This window comes from Dermochelys coriacea, chromosome 2 (assembly GCF_009764565.3).
Source record: "Dermochelys coriacea isolate rDerCor1 chromosome 2, rDerCor1.pri.v4, whole genome shotgun sequence".
NCBI lineage: Eukaryota > Metazoa > Chordata > Testudines > Dermochelyidae > Dermochelys > Dermochelys coriacea.
Genome location: NC_050069.1, coordinates 252,285,654 through 252,305,156, shown reverse-complemented (window position 1 = coordinate 252,305,156; position 19,503 = coordinate 252,285,654). Strand labels below are relative to the sequence as shown.

The 19,503-nt window shown below is 43.6% G+C and overlaps 1 protein-coding gene across 6 annotated transcripts in view; it reads right to left on the bottom strand.

Annotated features, from left to right (window-relative positions):
• Positions 1-19,503, bottom strand: part of LMBR1 (limb development membrane protein 1) — a 151,722-nt gene that overhangs the window by 29,976 nt on the left and 102,243 nt on the right. For all 6 annotated transcript variants that reach the window (XM_038392516.2, XM_038392514.2, XM_043509645.1 and 3 more), the window contains 3 exons: positions 2,615-2,741; positions 2,004-2,072; positions 44-108 (listed from right to left, as the gene is read on the bottom strand). In XM_038392516.2, coding sequence (XP_038248444.1) covers positions 44-108; positions 2,004-2,072; positions 2,615-2,741 — 261 coding nt within the window. The remainder of the gene's footprint in view (positions 1-43; positions 109-2,003; positions 2,073-2,614; positions 2,742-19,503) is intronic.

Sequence of the window (19,503 nt, the reverse complement as noted above, 5' to 3'; positions counted from 1 at the left end):
ATTTTAAAATACTGTCAAAAGTGTAGAAATACATTGTACTTACTGTTGGCTTCACCAGCAACTGACCCATCACTGTAAACATTCGTGAAAGCCCCACTGGCGTGCATACTGTGGAGGAAAAGATATAAATAACCTTGATTAGAAAATGCACAGCAATTATATCCACATTATGAACATACTCTTACTTATAACTGAATATTGGTTTTTTTGAGCTACATTCTGATTAGACCTCTGTACTCCACCATCACACTTAAAATATCAGCTATCACAGAATATTGAACAATCCCCTGGGTCTGGTTCTGAGATTATAAAGTGGTGATCCAAAACTTTTTACCAGCATGGAGTAGAATGTAATCAAAGATCCCTTCATTTGTTTAAACTGGCTACTCTTTACATATCTGCTGCCATATACTTTGAATAAATGGTTAACTGCGGCTTTACACAAATACATAAATGTAGTTTTGCTTCCTAAGCTGATAATAGCTTCAGTAAATTTCTTATAAATTTTTAAAACCACCTCTCACTTAATACACTACCAATGAAGACATTACCACCAAAAACCCTTTTAAAACTAACAAGTTAGATGGTTCTCAAGAATGGTGTTTGCACACATTTTGATAGGTATCTCCATTTGCTACCAGTTGTAACAAATCTCCAGTACTGAAAGGTCATAAAGAACAGCTTTGCCTTCAAACAGTGTACAACATGTGAGTATGTGGGAGATGGTGGAGGTGATGATTTGGAAAGTGGGAGAGGCGAAGACCTAAATTTATGACGTTCATTATTAGAAAAGGCATTCTTGTTTAACAAGGACTAATAGAAGAATGAAATGGATTGTTCCTTTCCTTTTACACTCTATTTTTATTAAACAGTATTTCAGTACAAACATTAAGAGTTATGTAAAAAATTTCAGACTTGGTGCCTAAAATCAGACAGCTAAATCCAAAGTTCTTCAGGTTTGATAAAAGTGACAATTGCTGGCCCTGTCCTTTGTAGTGAGCCAATTACAGAATTCCCACAATGGCTGTACACTTTTTATCTAGAATTCAGACAAAACTCATGACAGTCAAAGGGAGAAGGCCACTCTCCCTTTCTTAGGTTTCAGAATAGCAGCCGTGTTAGTCTGTATTCGCAAAAAGAAAAGGAGTACTTGTGGCACCTTAGAGACTAACAAATTTATTAGAGCATAAGCTTTCGTGAGCTACAGCATCCAATGAAGTGAGCTGTAGCTCACGAAAGCTTATGCTCTAATAAATTTGTTAGTCTCTAAGGTGCCACAAGTGCTCCCTTTCTTAGTAACTGCAGACTAACATGGTTCAAATTATAAGATAACTGTGGGCTCTCACATCTGTAGCTTTACATCACCATTCCTCCCAATGGGGGAGAGAGTCAAACTCTAAGTGGCCCTGGCCGATCAGAGGTAGTGAGTGGATGTACAATAGTCAAATGATCCACCAGTAAGACTGGCCAGAACCTAGGTCCAGGTCACCATGGCCAGTGGATCAGAGATTTTCCTTTTTGGGTACACAAGGAGACATTTCAGGTGCAACAGGAGGAAGAACTGCCTAATGATTATAGCATGAGACTGACTTCTGGATCAATTCCTGTCCCTGACTTGTTGTGCAATGCTGGTTTTTCCCCCCCACATTTTGTAAAAATGTGGATACCTTGTAAGAAATATGAGGATTAGTTCATTTCATTTGCAAATTGCTTTGAGGTCCTGAGGTCCTCAGATGAAAGATGTTAATTCTATTTGTTTACATATTTCAAGAACCAAAAGTTTGAGGTATAAGTTTTAAAGAGAAAAACCTGCATGGGAACACAAATCTACCACTAGCAAAATAATTCAGAAAAAATCTAAGTGAAAAAAGCACTTGGGAAAGTGTCATAATACCTCTAATTCATTCTTTTTTCATCCTCAAGTTATATGCAGTAAGGTCACCTGAACCTCCTATGACCTAAAAATATTACTTTTCTTCTACAATAGTCGGGAAAATACTTACAGAGAAGTAATAAACATCCCATCAGCGATATACAGGAATATAAATAAGGGAGGTAGAATTCCCAAAGATCTGTAAAGGAAATTTTCAAGAGTGATAGCCTATTAAATATATGCTGTTTATGCTCCATTTGAATCTATTTACTAGTAGTTAGCAAACACTAAGAAAATTTACTTTTGAGTCTGACTGGCTTGAACTTAGATCTTTCCTTAAGTTAGAACAATTTAAGGAAATGACTTTTTCAGAATTGCACAATACGATTTTAAAAAGTAAAGAAATAAGAATTAAGCAGTTTATAAAATTGTTGACAACAATCTCCTTGACACTTTAGGAAGGAAAGCCAAATATCTTAAAAGCTACTTGAAGAACCTACTTCTAACATAAGGTATGTAGACACTGTGAACAAGAAAGCTGAACTTCCTCAGTATGTCATAAGAATCATGTAAAAGTACTAGCTGAATGCAAAAAATCAAGTGCTGATTGGGAACGGGTTACATTTGTTCAAAGTAAAAAAAATGAATGCAGTATGGGGATTTACTATAAATGAATTTTAATTGAAAATATCAACTTCTATGCTGTACGCAGCTAAACTTATTTTTAAAAATATTCCATACCGTACAAAGACTCCATACTGGTAGCATCATTGTCAATGAGAGCGGACGCCACCCACACTATTCCAAGGATAAGCAACCCAAGAAGAATAAGCATAACAAGTGTTTCCAAAATACGTGCTCTGATCCCCTAGGAAAAATAAAACATTTTCAATATATTTAAATATTCTGAACATAAGGCAAATTAAATAAGAATTATTATATAATTTCACACACATACATACATTGTAAGAGCACACGCAAGATATTTTTACACACAAGGGAAAAAGCATATAAGTGCTTATGGCTTCAAAGTGCCTAGACTAGCTTTTTTCCCTTAAAACCATAGAAAATTGTTTAAAATTATTTAAGCTTTACAGTTCTCATTAATCTCATTCTATAAAAAAAAATTTTATACCTTATGATTTTGCTACGACAGTTTTAAAAGATGGATTACTTTTCTAATACTTTCAGCCAACAAAGTGGATTAGCAAATTTTTATCTATGATTCCAATCAAAGGAATGGAAAGCCAATTATGGCAAATAGCCAAATAGCCTAGCCAACAATAAGCCCTGCATAGGTACAATGCACCAATCTACCTAAAATAGTCTTCAACTATAATTGCTTCTGCACCATTCCTTACAGTCTACAGAGCCCTCAAGTGTACAGTTAGAGTACTACTCACTCTCTATCTAGCCACATATTGTTGCTGCAGTTAAATCAATTACATCAGACTTCTAATGTGCCCAACATTGGGTGGAACATACTTCATCTTGAATAAACATGCACCACACAAGCATATAAAAAGAATTTCTATGATACATACATGCACAAAATGTAAAAGGCTGTATTAATGCATTGTTAAGTTCGCAAATTTAAACAGAATATACAAGAGAATACATTTAGCAGTCTACTCAATAATAAATATTAGTATTACTATGAGAACCTAAAATTTTTCTTTACACATCCCTAACATAATGTAAGTAGCCCTGCGATTATATTAACAGCTTTTATATTTAATTTTCTTGGGTTTCCTGAAGAAATCTTCTCCTTTGAGGATTTTCAATACAGGTCCCTCTCTTCCCTCAATCCTGCTGTGGTCAGAGCCTGTCTGAGGATTCTGCCATCTGTTGTGTGCACACGTGAATCCCAAGTGTGTGAACCTGTACTGAAAAATCTACTCTAAGATCTCTAGTTACCACTGAAAAAGAAACAGCTACTCACCGTCTGTAACCATTGTTTGAGATGTGTTGCATATATATATCCATTACACCATAAGTGTGCATGCGTCTTGTACCCATGCGGAGATTTCCCTAGCAGTACCCCTAGTGACAGCCCCACACACATCCCAATTGCCTTGTGCTTCCAACTGAGAGTTTAAAAGCTGGATCCATCCCACCACTCCTTCAGTTCCTTTGTGCTGGGATCCTAATGATAGACTATAATGGGTTGGGGAAAGAGGGTGGGCCATATAATAGACGTGGAACATATCTCGAAGAAAACAGTTACAAGAAGGTGAGTTATCACTTCTTCAAATATTTGTATATGTCCATTACACCATAGGTGATTCCCAAGCTACTATTAATGGAGTTGAGGCTAGGAGTCTCATCATAAGAGTTGTAGGAACACTTAAGAATCGCGCTGCTGCTCTGCCGACATCTACAGTAGGGACATTGCCCACAAACGCCATGAAAGCAGGAGTGCTCTGACCAGGTCCAGTAAAAGATTTTACCTTACCCACCTTGTCTCTCTAATATTCTGGGACAAACATGGCTACAACAACACTGCATACTGACAACTTCACAGATGACGAGATATCTTTGGCAGCATAGTACATAACAATGTAGCTGGTATCCATTTAGAGCAGGGACGGGCTAACTTTTTGGCCCGAGAGCCATATCTGGGTTGCAAAACTGTATGGAGGGCTGGGTAGGGAAGGCTGTGCCTCCCCAAACAGCCTGGCCCCTGCCCCCTATCTGACTCCTCCCACTTCCTACCCCCTGACTGCCCCCCTCAGAACCTCCAACCACCCCCCTGCTCTGTCCCCTGAACACCTCCTCCCAAGACCCCCCAATCCTAACTGCCCCTCCAGGACCCCACCCCCTATCCAACCATCCCTGCTCCCTGTCCCCTGATGGCCCCAACCCCTATCCACACCCCCAACCCCTGACAGGCCCCCCAGGACTCCCACGCCTATCCAACCTCCCCCGTTTCCCAACCGCCCCAGCACCTGTACCCCATCCAACCACCCCCTGCTCCCTGTCCCCTGACTGCCCCCCAGGACCCCCTGGGCCCTTATCCAACACCCAGCCCCCTTACCATGCCACTCAGAGCAGCATGTCTGGCAGCCCCGCCACCTGGCCGGAGCCAGCCACACCACCGTGCTGCCCCGCAGGAGCACGCAGCCCTGCTGCCCAGAGTGCTGCCCCACAGCAGCGTGGCTGCTGGGGAGGGGAACAGCCGAGGAGGAGCCGGTAGCTAGCCTCCCCGGCCGGGAGCTCAGGAGCTGGACAGGATGGTCCCACGGGCCAGATGCGGCCTGCGGGGCCATAGTTTGCCCACCTCTGATTTAGAATGTCATTCAGCTGTAATAGGATGACCTTTCATTCAACCTGCATAGGATATGAAGAGCTGGGAAGACATTCCAAAAGACTTTGCTCTGTCCAGGTAAAAAGCTAAGGCTCAGCACACATCTAAAGTATACAACTTTTATTCATCCCTGTGAGCATGTGGCTTTCAAAAAAAGACCTACAAGTATATAGACTTATTCAGGCGGAAATCAGATACCATCAGGGGTGTGGGGGGGGGGGAATCCTTACTTGCAGCCTAGGCTGCACCTTGTCCTTGTAGAACGTAATATATGGAGAATCTGTTACCAGTCATGCAAATGTTCTCCCACTCTTCTAGCGGAACTGATGCCCACTGAGAAGGCCACTTTTGCTAAGAGGTATAACAAAAAGCAGGAAGCTAAGGGCTCAAATGGATGACCCACATAAGGGCAGAAAGGACTACATTTAAGTCCAAAGGTGGAGCTGGACCCGACAGGTAGAAACAGCCCAATTTGGGAATCTGATTGTCATAGGATTGGAGAGAACACTATTACCGTAAATACATGGGTGGAAAGCTGAAATTGCTGCCAGGTGTGCCTTAATAGAACTAACTACTAGACCTGACTCTCTGAGATGTAAAAAATGATTCAAAGAATTCTAGACTATGAGCTGTGTAGGAAAGTCACTGTGGCTAGCTGCCCAGATGGAGAAATGCTTCAATTTAAGATTGTAAGTAACTCTTGTAGAAGGCTTCCAGCTATCAAGCAAGACAGTCTGGACTGACACTGACCAGTGCCACTCCTTTATGTTTAACCATGGATGAATCACATTGTGAGGCATAGCACCTGAGAAGCAACAATTGCCCGAGATTCTGGGATATTTAGTCTTTTCTTAATGGCGGACGCAAGGGTTCTTGGGTGGATAGCCTCTGCAGGTCCGAGCACAAATCTGCCTTGGCCAGGCAGGAGCTATGAGGATCATTCTGCCTCATTCTTGCTTCAGCTTGACAACAACATAGGGAAAGTGTGTCACACATACAGCAAGCCTACGTCTCACAGGAAAAGCATACAGGAAAGCAGGATTGTGATTTGCTCTTGGACAGAACTGGGGACATTTCCTGTTTTGTTGAGCTGTGATCCACTGTCAAAAATTATCCTAACCAAAACATTAATCCTAGAACAGTTATATTGTGAAGCTATTCACGATCCAGACTGAAGGACCTGCTCATGTGGTCTACCAAGCTATTCTGAACTCCCAGCAGGTGAGATGCCTTGATGGCCCTGAATGTGTGGCAGGAACTGTTGCCATGCTTGGAATATTGCATGCAATTCGAGAATGTTTATATATAACCTTGCCTAATGGGTGCCCCACAAGGCCTGAGCTTGAAATCACCCAAATGAGCTCCCCACCCCGTGGCTGAAGCATCTGTCATCAAAGTCATAGGAGGGAGAAATAGAGAGAATGAGATTTCCCCTCACATATTGTCCTGACTCATCCAACAATTCAAAGACAGTAACACCCTGTCTGGGATGAATACTAACTTTTCCAGTTTGTGAACATAAGGGTGGTAGATTGACTTGAGCCATGTCTGCATTCCCCAGAAGTGCAGCCTAGCGTGAGGGGTCACGTACAACCAGCACATGTACAAGTGCCTGAGGAAATTCCTCACTGTGATTCATGGGTGTTCTCTGAATGACACACAGAGGGCCGCTATACACAGGAACCTGGGAAGAGGCAGGGAAGCCCTGGCTGAGGTCGAATCCAGGACCACCCCAATGAACTCATCATCTAACTGGATTTTCTCTGTTTTCAGGAACAAGCTGCTGAACAAATGGAGAATTGGATGGATATTGGTCCCTACCTGATCACAGGAGTGATCCCATACCAACCAGCTGTCCAGTTAGGGATCCCCCAATGGAGATAGGCTGCTGCCAGAGTCATATTTGGTGAAATTGATGATAGTCCAAAGGATGGAATGGTTAACTGGTATAGTTTTTCCACCTATCACAAGCCTTAGGAACTGCCTATGGCCATGGCAAATTGCCACATGGAAGTAGGCATCCTATAAATTTAGGGAAGCATACCAATCTCCTGAATCTAGAGAGGGGTAGAAAAGAAGCAAGAAACCACATGGAACATCAACATATTCATAAATGATCTGGAAAAAGGGTGTAAACAGCGAGGTGGCAAAATCTGCAGATGACACAAAATTATTCAAGATAGTTAAGTCCAAAGCTGACTGCAAAGTTTCAAAGGGATCTGACAAACTGGGGGAGGGGGCAACAAAATGGCAGATGAAATTCAATGTTGATAAGTGCAAAGTAATGCACATTGGAAAAAAGAAATACTCACTGTACATAAAAAATGATGGGGTCTAAATTAGCTGTTACCACTCCAAAAAGATTTTGGAGTCATTGTGGATAGTTCTCTAAAACGCTTCTGCTCAATGTGCAGTTTAAAAAAAAAACAAAACAAAGCAAAAAAACCCTAACAGAACGTTAGGAACCATTAGCAAAGGGATATAGAGATAGTAAATACCACAATGCCACTATATAAATCCATCGTACGCCCAGAGCTTGAATACTGAATGCCATTCTGGTCACCCCATCTCATAGAATCATAGAATCATAGAATATCAGGGTTGGAAGGGACCCCAGAAGGTCATCTAGTCCAACCCCCTGCTCAAAGCAGGACCAAGTCCCAGTTAAATCATCCCAGCCAGGGCTTTGTCAAGCCTGACCTTAAAAACCTCTAAGGAAGGAGATTCTACCACCTCCCTAGGTAACGCATTCCAGTGTTTCACCACCCTCTTAGTGAAAAAGTTTTTCCTAATATCCAATCTAAACCTCCCCCATTGCAACTTGAGACCATTACTCCTCGTTCTGTCATCTGCTACCATTGAGAACAGTCTAGAGCCATCCTCTTTGAAACCCCCTTTCAGGTAGTTGAAAGCAGCTATCAAATCCCCCCTCATTCTTCTCTTCTGCAGACTAAACAATCCCAGCTCCCTCAGCCTCTCCTCATAAGTCATGTGCTCTAGACCCCTAATCATTTTTGTTGCCCTTCGTTGTACTCTTTCCAATTTATCCACATCCTTCCTGTAGTGTGGGGCCCAAAACTGGACACAGTACTCCAGATGAGGCCTCACCAGTGTCGAATAGAGGGGAATCTCAAAAAAGATACATTAGAATTGGGAAAAGTACAGAGAAGGGCAACAAAAATGATTAGGGGCATGGAACAGCTTTCATATGAGGTGAGATTAAAAAGATGGACTGTTCATCTTGGACAAAGAAACTGCTGAGGGGAGTCAGGATATAAAATCATGAATGGTGTGGAGAAAGTGAGTAAGAAAAAGAACCAGAGGTCACCTGATGAAATTAATAGGCAGCATGTTTAAAACAACCATAACGAAGTACTTCTTCATACAGTACACAGTGAACCTGTGGAACTTGTTGTGAAGGCCAAACTTATAATAGGGTTAAAAAAGAATTAGAAAAGTTCACGGAAAATAGGTCTATCAATGGCTATTAGCCAAGATGGTCAGCGATGTAACCCCTTGCTTTGGGTGTCCCTAAACTTCTGACTGCTAGAAGCTAGGACTGGATGACTGAGTAGATCACTCGATAAAGTGCCCTGTTCTGTTCACTCCCTCTGAAGCATCTGGCACCAGCCACTTTTGGAAAACATGATACTGGGCTAGATGGACCATTGGTCTGACCCACTATGGCCATTCTTATGTTCTTAAAAGTTGCTTAAGACAAAAATAGGGATAGAAGGTAATAAGGGGTGGGTGAAGGTGATAAGGGCAGAAGGAAGCGTGAAGGGGCAAGTTCTTCTTTGAGTGCTTGCCTTTGTCCATTATTCTGTAGGTGTGTGCTCATCTTATGCACTGATACTGAATACTTTTCCCTGGTGGTACCCACAGGAGCAGCCCCATTTGTGCCCTGGTTTCTTCATGCTCCCACCCGAGGCTATAATAAGAGGAGTTTTCCCATCCCCTCTTTCAGTTCCTTCTTACTGTCTGTGGTCCAGTCGGAGCATATCTGTACTTTACAGCTTTGTCCTCTATGAACGAAGTCGCTTATAGTTAGCCTTTTTAAACTGATGGTGCTTGTTCTGCCCTTTGAACATCCTTTTTTCTTTATTCAATTTTTTCTTCCTCTTCTTCTATTAGGCTCCGGAGGCCTCTGGTCCACACCTATCGTGTAGAACCTATGTAGAACCAAGGTCCCCTGGCTTTAAGCCCTGCTCTGATTGTCATAAACCAATATCTGTTAGTGGCCTACACTCTCACTGCTTAAAGTTTTGGGTTAGATTCATATTAGAGATGAGTATCCAATCTACTGGGGCTTCAAATCTAGAATGAAGAAGCAGAGAGAATACCTTGGATATAAAATTTTCCTGGAGGCTTCACCCAGCATCAGAATCCCCTTGAATGGTAAAAGGGAGATCACTGACCACTCCCTCTAGGAGTACTCTCCCAGTCTTGCCAGCAGACAGAGACCATAGAAGATTCCCTTCATCAAGGCCATCCTCTTCAAGGCATAATAGCTCTGACCACTCCTGTCCTCTGAAGCATAAGATGACTGCATCAACTTCTCATCAACTTCCCTCAAAATGGAACTTCTCTGCAGCAGGAGGACATTTTGGCACTCATGGTAGAGTGCACTGTTTGGCTTGCTGCTCCCCAGAACCAGCTCACAGTGGCTCTCAAAGAGCTGAACAGTTGACTCTATCGATGGCAGCTACTTCCTTGGTGACATCAGTCAATCCATTTTATCACTGCTTATGGAGGAGCAACAATCCATTTTGGTGTCAACACCACTAGAGGCCTAAGTGGTTGTGAAAGATCTATTGTGCCTTTAGTAACACAATCAGTGCTGATTTTGGACAAAGATCCTCCACCACAACCGTTGCACGTTCCGTGGTCTCTGGTGGCCCCATCAGTCTCAGGTCTGGTACTGCCCTTATTGACCTCTTTAACGAGGATGTCTGGGACCCCAATACCAACTTAACCTCCTCACATTGCACTGATATAACTAGGAAGCTTTCAATGCTGCCATTAGTATCCCAGTCTTGACATAGATCTAGGTCCTGGTCTCCAAGGACTTCTCTCAGTACCTCACTACCATGGCTTTTGGAGTAATCTTACTCCTTGTCAGAGTCCAAAGTGGGTTCCTGGGTCTCCCACTTCAGAGAGTCCAGGGCCTCCTCCAGAAACTGTTCCTACTCTCCCAGAAGACTTTCTGTCAAGAGCAGATCCAGGGATTGGGAAGCCTGATCTAGATTCAACTGGCCTTCAGTATCAGCCTCTTCACTGGCTGTATTGAATGCCTTGGGGGATGTCTCTAGCATCGAGGTTGACATCTTTGAGTCCTCATGGAAGCAGACTGCCAAGAAAGCAGACTTCCCCGACTGGTACCAAACAAACCACAAATGGTCATTACTGAACAGCAATTGGGTTTGAAGTTTTTTAAAAACTGAAGATTTCCTTCTGAAAGTGAACAGTAGCTAGTTTTCAATCTCCCATAACTAATTTTGAGTGTGTTAAATCTAGCTAAGACTTTTTTTTTTAAACCAAGGAATAGCCTATGTTAAGTATGAAATTGGAAACTTCAGCGTTAAGTTACTGGAGAGCAAAAACGTTCAAAATTCAAACAAAATTTCCATGCATAGTATTTACCTTTTAACTCTGACTACAGTAAATATGCAGGACTTGATCCTTAGTTGACGTAAATTGGTATAGTTCCATTCGTTTCAAAGGAGTTATACCAGTTTAACCAGCATAAGATTTGGCCCAAAAGAGTCACAGTTGGAAGGGAGTAGTTTTGGTAAAGTTATGAATCTCCATTTGTACTCTTCAGAGAAGTATTAGAGGCAAAGCACGTACAATACTATGAAACTCAAATACAAAATACAACATGGTTTTACAAAAGGTAGATCGTGCCAAACCAACCTAATCTCCTTTGTTGAAAAAGTAACAGATTTTTTAGATAAAGGAAATGCAGTGGATCTAAATTTACCTAGATTTCAGTAAGGCATTTGATACCGTGCCACATGGGGAATTATTAGTTAAATTGGAGAAGATGGGGATCAATCTGAACATCAAAAGGTGGATAAGGAATTGGTTAAAGGGGAGACTGCAACGGGTCCTACTGAAAGGCGAACTGTCAGGTTGGAGGGAGGTTACCAGTGGAGTTCCTCAGGGATCGGTTTTGGGACCAATCTTATTTAATCTTTTTATTACTGACCTTGGCACAAGAAGTGGGAGCGTGCTAATAAAGTTTGCAGATGATACAAAGCTGGGAGGTATTGCCAATTCGGAGAAGGATTGGGATATTATACAGGAGGATCTGGATGACCTTGTAAACTGGAGTAATAGTAATAGGATGAAATTTAATAGTGAGAAGTGTAAGGTTATGCATTTAGGGATTAATAACAAGAATTTTAGTTATAAGCTGGGGACGCATCAATTAGAAGTAACGGAAGAGGAGAAGGACCTTGGAGTATTGGTTGATCATAGGATGACTATGAGCTGCCAATGTGATATGGCTGTGAAAAAAGCTAATGCAGTTTTGGGATGCATCAGGAGAGGCATTTCCAGTAGGGATAAAGGAGGTTTTAGTCCCATTATACAAGGCACTGGTGAGACCTCACCTCAAATACTGTGTGCAGTTCTGGTCTCCCATGTTTAAAAAGGATGAATTCAAACTGGAGCAGGTACAGAGAAGGGCTACTAGGATGATCCGAGGAATGGAAAACTTGTCTTATGAAAGGAGACTTAAGGAGCTTGGCTTGTTTAGCCTAACTAAAAGAAGGTTGAGGGGAGATACGATTGCCCTCTATAAATATATCAGAGGGATAAATACAGGAGAGGGAGAGGAATTATTTCAGCTCAGCACCAATGTGGACACAAGAACAAATGGGTATAAGCTGGCCACCAAGAAGTTTAGACTTGAAATTAGACGAAGGTTTCGAACCATCAGAGGAGTGAAGTTTTGGAATAGCCTTCCAAAGGAAGCAGTGGGGGCAAAAGATCTATCTGGTTTTAAAATGCTACTCGATAAGTTTATGGAGGAGATGGGATAATGGGATTCTGGTAAGTAATTGATCTTTAAATATTCAGGCTAAATAGGACTAATCCCCTGAGATGGGATATTAGATGGATGGGATCTGAGTTACCCAGGAAAGAATTTTTTGTAGTATCTGGCTGATGAATCTTGCCCATATGCTCAGGGTTTAGCTGATTGCCATATTTGGGGTCGGGAAGGAATTTTCCTCCAGGGCAGATTGGAGAGGCTCTGGAGGTTTTTCGCCTTCCTCTGTAGCATGGGGCATGGGTGACTTGAGGGAGGCTTCTCTGCTCCTTGAAGTCTTTAAACCATGATTTAAGGACTTCAATAGCTCAGACATAGGTGAGGTTTTTCATAGGAGTGGGTAGGTGAGATTCTGCGGCCTGCGCTGTGCAGGAGGTCGGACTAGATGATCAGAATGGTCCCTTCTGACCTTAGTATCTATGAAATCTATGAAACTCCATTTAGTCATGAGAAAAAAAATTATGAGATCAGAGGGAAGCACAGAGCCCTTGAAGGAGACATCAAGATAATCTGGTTTTTAGACATTGAGAGGGCATTCTAGACTCCTCTTCTAAACTCCTGGATTCAGGAAGAAAAATGGTCTAAGACTTTTTTGCTTCAGAGAGACTTAGCCAGTAAGCCTGGGTCTACACTAGGAGTTGAGCAGAGTTAAATCGATTTAACCCTTCACCCGTCCACACAACAAAGCCCTTTTTTCGACTTAAAGGGCTCTTAAAATCAATTTCCTGACTCCAACCCCGACTAGGGGATTAGCCCTGAAATCGGCCTTGCCAGGTTGAACTTGGGGTACTGTGGACGCAATTAGACGGTATTGGCCTCCGGCAGCTATCTCAGAGTGCTCCATTGTGACCGCTCTGGACAGCACTCTCAACTCAGATGCACTGGCCAGGTAGACAGGAAAAGGCCCACGAACTTTTGAATTTCAATTTCCTGTTTGGCCAGAGTGGCAAACTGCAAGTAAGTGCAGAGCTCATCAGCAGAGGTGACCATGATGGAGTCCCAGAATCACAAAAGAGCTCCAGCATGGACCCAACGGGAGGTACGGGATCTGATCACTGTATGGGGAGAGGAATCTGTGCTATCAGACCTACGTTCCAGTTTTCGAAATGCCAAAACATTTATCAAAATCTCCCAGGACATGAAAGACAGAGGCCATAACAGGGACCCTAAGCAGTGCCGCGTGAGACTTAAGGAACTGAGGCAAGCCTACCAGAAAACCAGAGAGGCAAACGGCCACTCCGGGTCAGAGCCCCAAACTTGCCGCTTCTATGATGAGCTGCATGCCATTTTAGGGGGTTCAGCCACCACTACCCCAGCTGTGTTTCACTCCTTCAATGGAGATGAAGGCAACACGGAAGCAGGTTTTGGGGACGAGGAAGATGATTATGATGAGGTTGTAGATAGCTCACAGCAACCAAGTGGAGAAACCGGTTTTACCGACAGCCAGGAACTGTTTCTCACCCTGGACCTGAAGCCAGTACCCCCCAAACCCACCCAGGGCTGCCTCCCAGACCCGCCAGATGGAGAAGGGACTTCTGGTGAGTGTACCTTTTAAAATACTATACGTGGTTTAAAACCAAGCATGTTTAATGATTAATTTGCCCTGGTATTTGTCGCTCTCCTGGATGTACTCCCAAAGTCTTTGCAAAAGGTTTCTGGGGAGGGCAGCCTTATTCCGTCCACCATGGTAGGACACTTTACCACTCCAGGCCAGTAGCACATACTCGGGAATCATTGTAGAACAAAGCATTGCAGTGTACGTTTGCTGGCATTCAAACAACATCCGTTCTTTATCTCTCTGTGTTATCCTCAGGAGAGTGATATCATTCATGGTCACCTGGTTGAAATAGGGTGCTTTTCTAAGGGGACATTCTAAGGTGCCTGTTCCTGCTGGGCTGTTTGCCTGTAGCTGAACAGAAATGTTGCCCGCTGTTAGCCACGGGAAGGGGGCAGGGATGAGGGGCTAGCCACGCGGTGTGAGGAGGCAGAATGTGACCTTGGAACGAAAGCACATGTGCTATGTATGTAATGTTAACAGCAAGGTTTACCATGAAAGAGTGTACCCATTGTTCTACAAAATGTGTCTTTTTTCCTCCACCAGCTGCATGTGTTTCAAGGATCACAGGATCCTCTCCTTCCCAGAGGCTAGGAAAGATCAGAAGGTGGAAAAAACACGCACTTGCGATGAAATGTTCTCTGAGCTCATGCTGTCCTCCCACACTGACAGAGCACAGACGAATGTGTGGAGACAGACAATGTCAGAATGCAGGAAAGCACAAAATGACCAAGAGCAGAGGTGGCAGGCTGAAGAGAGGGCTGAAGCTGAAAGGTGGCGGCCGTGTGATGAGAGGAGGCAGGATTCAATGCTGAGGCTGCTGGAGGATCAAACTAATATGCTCCAGCATATGGTTGAGCTGCAGGAAAGGCAGCTGGAGCACAGACCGCCATTACAGCCCATGTAACCAACCGCCCTCCTCCTCAAGTTCCATAGCCTCCTCACCCAGACGCCCAAGAACGTGGGGGGGGCCCCTCTGGCCACCCAGCCACCCCACCCCAGAGGATTGCCCAAGCAACAGAAGGCTGGCATTCAGTAAGTTTTAAACTTTTAAAGTGCTGTGTGGCCTTATCCTTCCCTCCTCCACCACCCCTCCTGGTGCTTCTCTCCTCCACCACCCTTCCTGGGCTACCTTGGTAGTTAACCTCCTATTTGTGTGATGAATTAATAAAGAATGCATGAACGTGAAGCAACAATGACTTTATTGCCTCTGCAAGTGGTGATCAAAGAAAGGAGAGGAGGGTGGTTAGGTTACAGGGAAGTAGAGTTAACCAAGGGGCGGGGAGTTTCATCAAGGAGAAACAAACAGAACTTTCACACCGTAGCCTGGCCAGTCATGAAATTGGTTTTCAAAACTTCTCTGATGCGCACCGCACCCTCCTGTGCTCTTCTAACCGCCCTGGTGTCTGGCTGCACGTAACCAGCGGCCAGGCGATTTGCCTCAACCTCCCACCTCACCATAAACATCTCCCCCTTACTCTCATAAATATTGTGGAGCGCACAGCAAGCAGTAATAACAGTGGGAATATTGGTTTTGCTGAGGTCTAACCGAGTCAGTAAACTGCGCCAGCGCGCTTTTACATATCCAAATGCACATTCTACCACCATTCTGCACTTGCTCAGCCTGCAGTTGAACAGCTCCTGACTACTCTCCAGGCTGCCTGTGTATGGCTTCATGAGCCATGGCATTAAGGGGTAGGCTGGGTCCCCAAGGATAACTATAGGCATTTCAACATCCCCAACGGTTATTTTCTGGTCTGGGAAGAAAGTCCCTTCCTGCAGCTTTTGAAACAGACCAGAATTCCTGAAGATGCGAACATCATGTACCTTTCTCGGCCATCCCACGTTGATGTTGGTGAAACGTCCCTTGTGATCCACCAGTGCTTGCAGCACTATTGAAAAGTACCCCTTGCGGTTTACGTACTCGCTGGCTTGGTGCTCCGGTACCAAGATAGGGATATGGGTTCCGTCTATGGCCCCACCACAGTTAGGGAATCCCATTGCAGCAAAGCCATCCACTATGACCTGCACATTTCCCAAGGTCACTAATCTTGATATCAGCAGCTCTTTGATTGCATTGGCTACTTGCATCACCGCAGCCCCCACAGTAGATTTGCTCACTCCAAATTGATTCCCAACTGACTGGTAGCTGTCTGGCATTGCAAGCTTCCACAGGGCTATTGCCACTCGCTTCTCAACTGTGAGGGCTGCTTTCATCTTGGTATTCATGCGCTTCAGGGCAGGGAAAGCAAGTCACAAAGTTCCATGAAAGTGCCCTTATGCATGCAAAAGTTTCGCAGCCATTGGAAATCATCTCAGATCTGCAACACTGGGCAGTCCCACCACTCTGTGCTTGTTTCCCGGGCCCAGAATTGGCGTTCCACCGCATGAACCTGCCCCATTAGCACCATGATGCCTACATTGCCAGGGCACGTGCTTTGAGAGAAGTCTGCGTCAATGTCCTCATCACTCTCATCATCATGCTGACGTCGCCTACTTGCCCGGTTTTGCTTTGTCAGGTTCTAGTGCTGCATATATTGCTGGATAATGCGTGTGGTGTTTAATGTGCTCCTAATTGCCAAAGTGATCTGATCGGGCTCCATGCTTGCCGTGGTATGGCGTTTGCACAGAAAAAAGGCACGGAACGATTGTCTGCCATTGCTCTGACGGAGGGAAGGACAACTGATGACATGGCTTACAGGGTTGGCTTACAGGGAATTAAAATCAACAAAGGGGGTGGCTTTGCAAGAAACAGAATGGCCACCTCAAGGACAGAACTCAAAACTGGGTTTAGCAGGCCATTGATTTCATGGAAGGAGGGAAGGAAGAGAAAATGAATACAAAACAAATCTGCTCTATTTCTTGATTCGATCCACTTCATCTATCTTTATACATCTTGCTGGCAGCAGATTATAAAATACAACCACTAGCCATAGTCATCTCCTGGGTGCTCGGCAGAAGACAGTGCAGTATGACTGCTGGCCATCGTCTTCTGCTGGCTGCAGATTAAAAGATAGTGCGCTGCCGGTAGGACTGAATCACCATGAAACGAAACTTAAAAGGGAAATGACTTGGCTGAGTCACTCCCATGTTTGCCCAGGCGCCCCTGACCTCATCAAGGTCGGTTAAAAGAGCACGCTGGACTACGTCAACGACGGCTACCAGTCATACTGCACTGTCTGCTGCCAAAAGGCAATGAACTATTGCTGTGTAGGAATGCAGTACTGCATCTGCCAGCACCCAGGAGACATATGGTGACAGTTAGCTGAGTGGGCTCCATGCTTGCCGTGGTATGGTGTCTGCAAGGTAACGAGAAAAAAAAGGGGCAAAACGATTGTCTCCCCTTGCTTTCATGAAGGGAAGGAGGGAGGGAAGGGAGGCCTGACGATATGTACCCAGAACCACCCGCGACAATGTTTTAGCCCCATCAGGCACTGGGATTTCTACCCAGAATTCAAATGGGCAGCGGAGACTGCAGGAACTGTGGGATAGCTACCCACAGTGCAACACTCCGGAAGTCGATGGTTGCCTCGGCACTGTGGACACACTCCGCCAACTACATGCACTTAGAGCATTTTTGTGGGGACACACAATTGACTGTATAAAAACGCTTTCTACAAAACCGACTTCTATAAATTCGACCTAATTTCGTAGTGTAGACATACCTTAAGTCAACTCAAGCTGAAACATCTCCCTATACTAATGCTCTATGAAGAAACAGGCTCAAGTTTCCTCAACCTCCAAATTTCATGGGAATTTATTCTTTCTGGACTTGTAGAAAAAGTCTACTCTTCAAGGTTGAGAGGAGGTTGCTCTGGTGGACCTTAAAAAGTTATCAGAAACCTCCCCTTCCCTCTGAGATGCAGGAGAATGCTCAAAAGACTGGCAAAACAAGAATTATGCTACAATGGAGATCTGTAAAGCAAAATTCTAAGTGGTGCACCTGCAGTCAATCTTTTTCCTTTTGAGAGAGAATTTCTTAATTCTAGTTGAAGAAGTGTTCAGTTGAGTGACTTTCCCAAAGTCTGGGTGAGATTAGGGTATGAATTAGAGCAAAACAGATGAGACTCAACCTAGCTGAAACTGAAATGATTACGATAGGTTGTGGAAAGTAGCTACAGGATTTAGCCAAGATTATACTGATCTTCAATTAAAAAAAAATGTTCATCCTTCACTTGTGATGAAAGTCTGAAACGTGGGGGGATTGGATCAGAATTCCCAGCTGCTATAGATAAACAACAATAGTGCCAAGACACTTCTTCAATCTGCATCTGATCAGGAGTTTGCATTCTTTTCATCTGGACCCCACTTCAACATTTTCTCCATCTTCAAGAACTGAATTCTCTGCTTCTCACATCCTATTGACACTTGCTCAGACTCAGCAGTCTATCTGCCTGATGAGCCTTCCCCAACAATTCCTCAACACTTTTCAAGGTATACTGGACCGTTCATGTATATCAAAATGAGTGTCCAAAAATGCCAGAATATTTTGTTGCACTCTTAGATCACACCTATGCTCTAACGTATAGCACCAAAAATGTTAGGCTACAAAGAAGTGATACATTTGTCATGGCCACTTTTAAATAGTTACCTTCTGCCTATTGAAGTAAATTACTGAATATACTACAAGTTTTTTGGTCAATAAGAGGTGGCTGTAGCTCACAAAAGTTGAAGACGTTAATCAAAAGTCCCTTGAGGAGCTTTAATAAAGAGCTAACAGACACTCATATGATGGCATGAAAAATAACAAAACACCGCTGTCAATAAACTTCCTGGTAGGAACTAGTGGAAGATCAAGTATTTAACAATCAGCTGAGCTACTGAGAGATTGTGAGAAACCAAATGCAAGATCAGAGGCAATATCTGCTACTGGATGGTGCAGAGCATTATTTTATTGTCATTGTTACCTTTGCTCCTTAAACATGGACAAGAACAGAGTTTATTAAGCATTTTTTATGCATTTATCAAACCATAATCCTGCAAATACACCTTATGGGAGAAACTCCCTATGCCGTGCCCTTTTAACTGAAAATTTCAAGTAGGGTAGGCTTCAGACACCCTTCCTACTTTTATGAGCTGAAGGTTGTTTTATCTTCTGGGTGGCTTGCAGACAATTTCTAATCAGCTTAAAATTCAAGAAGTATAATTAACAACAAGGCATTAAAAACAGATAAAAGAAATATTCTGGACTTTGAAATAGAGAAAAAGTAGATTAACACAAAACAATTGTTCTGCATTAAATATCCAATTTTACACTTCAAGATGCATTCACATGTCCATTCCAGTCTTCCTGTTGGTGCACCCAGCCCATGGCCATCAAAAATTTTTTCCCTCAGTGACACCTGTTGAGCAGGTCACGCTCCCCTTGTTGTCACATGCCACTGTATACAGGTATAAAAGGACAGAGCTGCCCAGCTCCCCATTCAGTTCCTTCTTGCTATAACTCCAATGAAAAAAGGTAGGAAGGCGGGTCACGGAATGGGCACATGCAACACATCTTGAATTACAGAACAGGTTAGTAATCATTTTCTATACAAGTGACTGCACATGTGCATTCCATTCTTGGTGACTCACAAGCTGTCAACTCATCCCACTCTAGCACAGTCTCTGGAGTCTTGAGCCACAGCATAGTGGAAGACAAACATGTGACCCAGGTTACCGCTCTATAAAGGTCTACAATTGGAACGTGCGACAAAAAGGCTGCCAAGGCC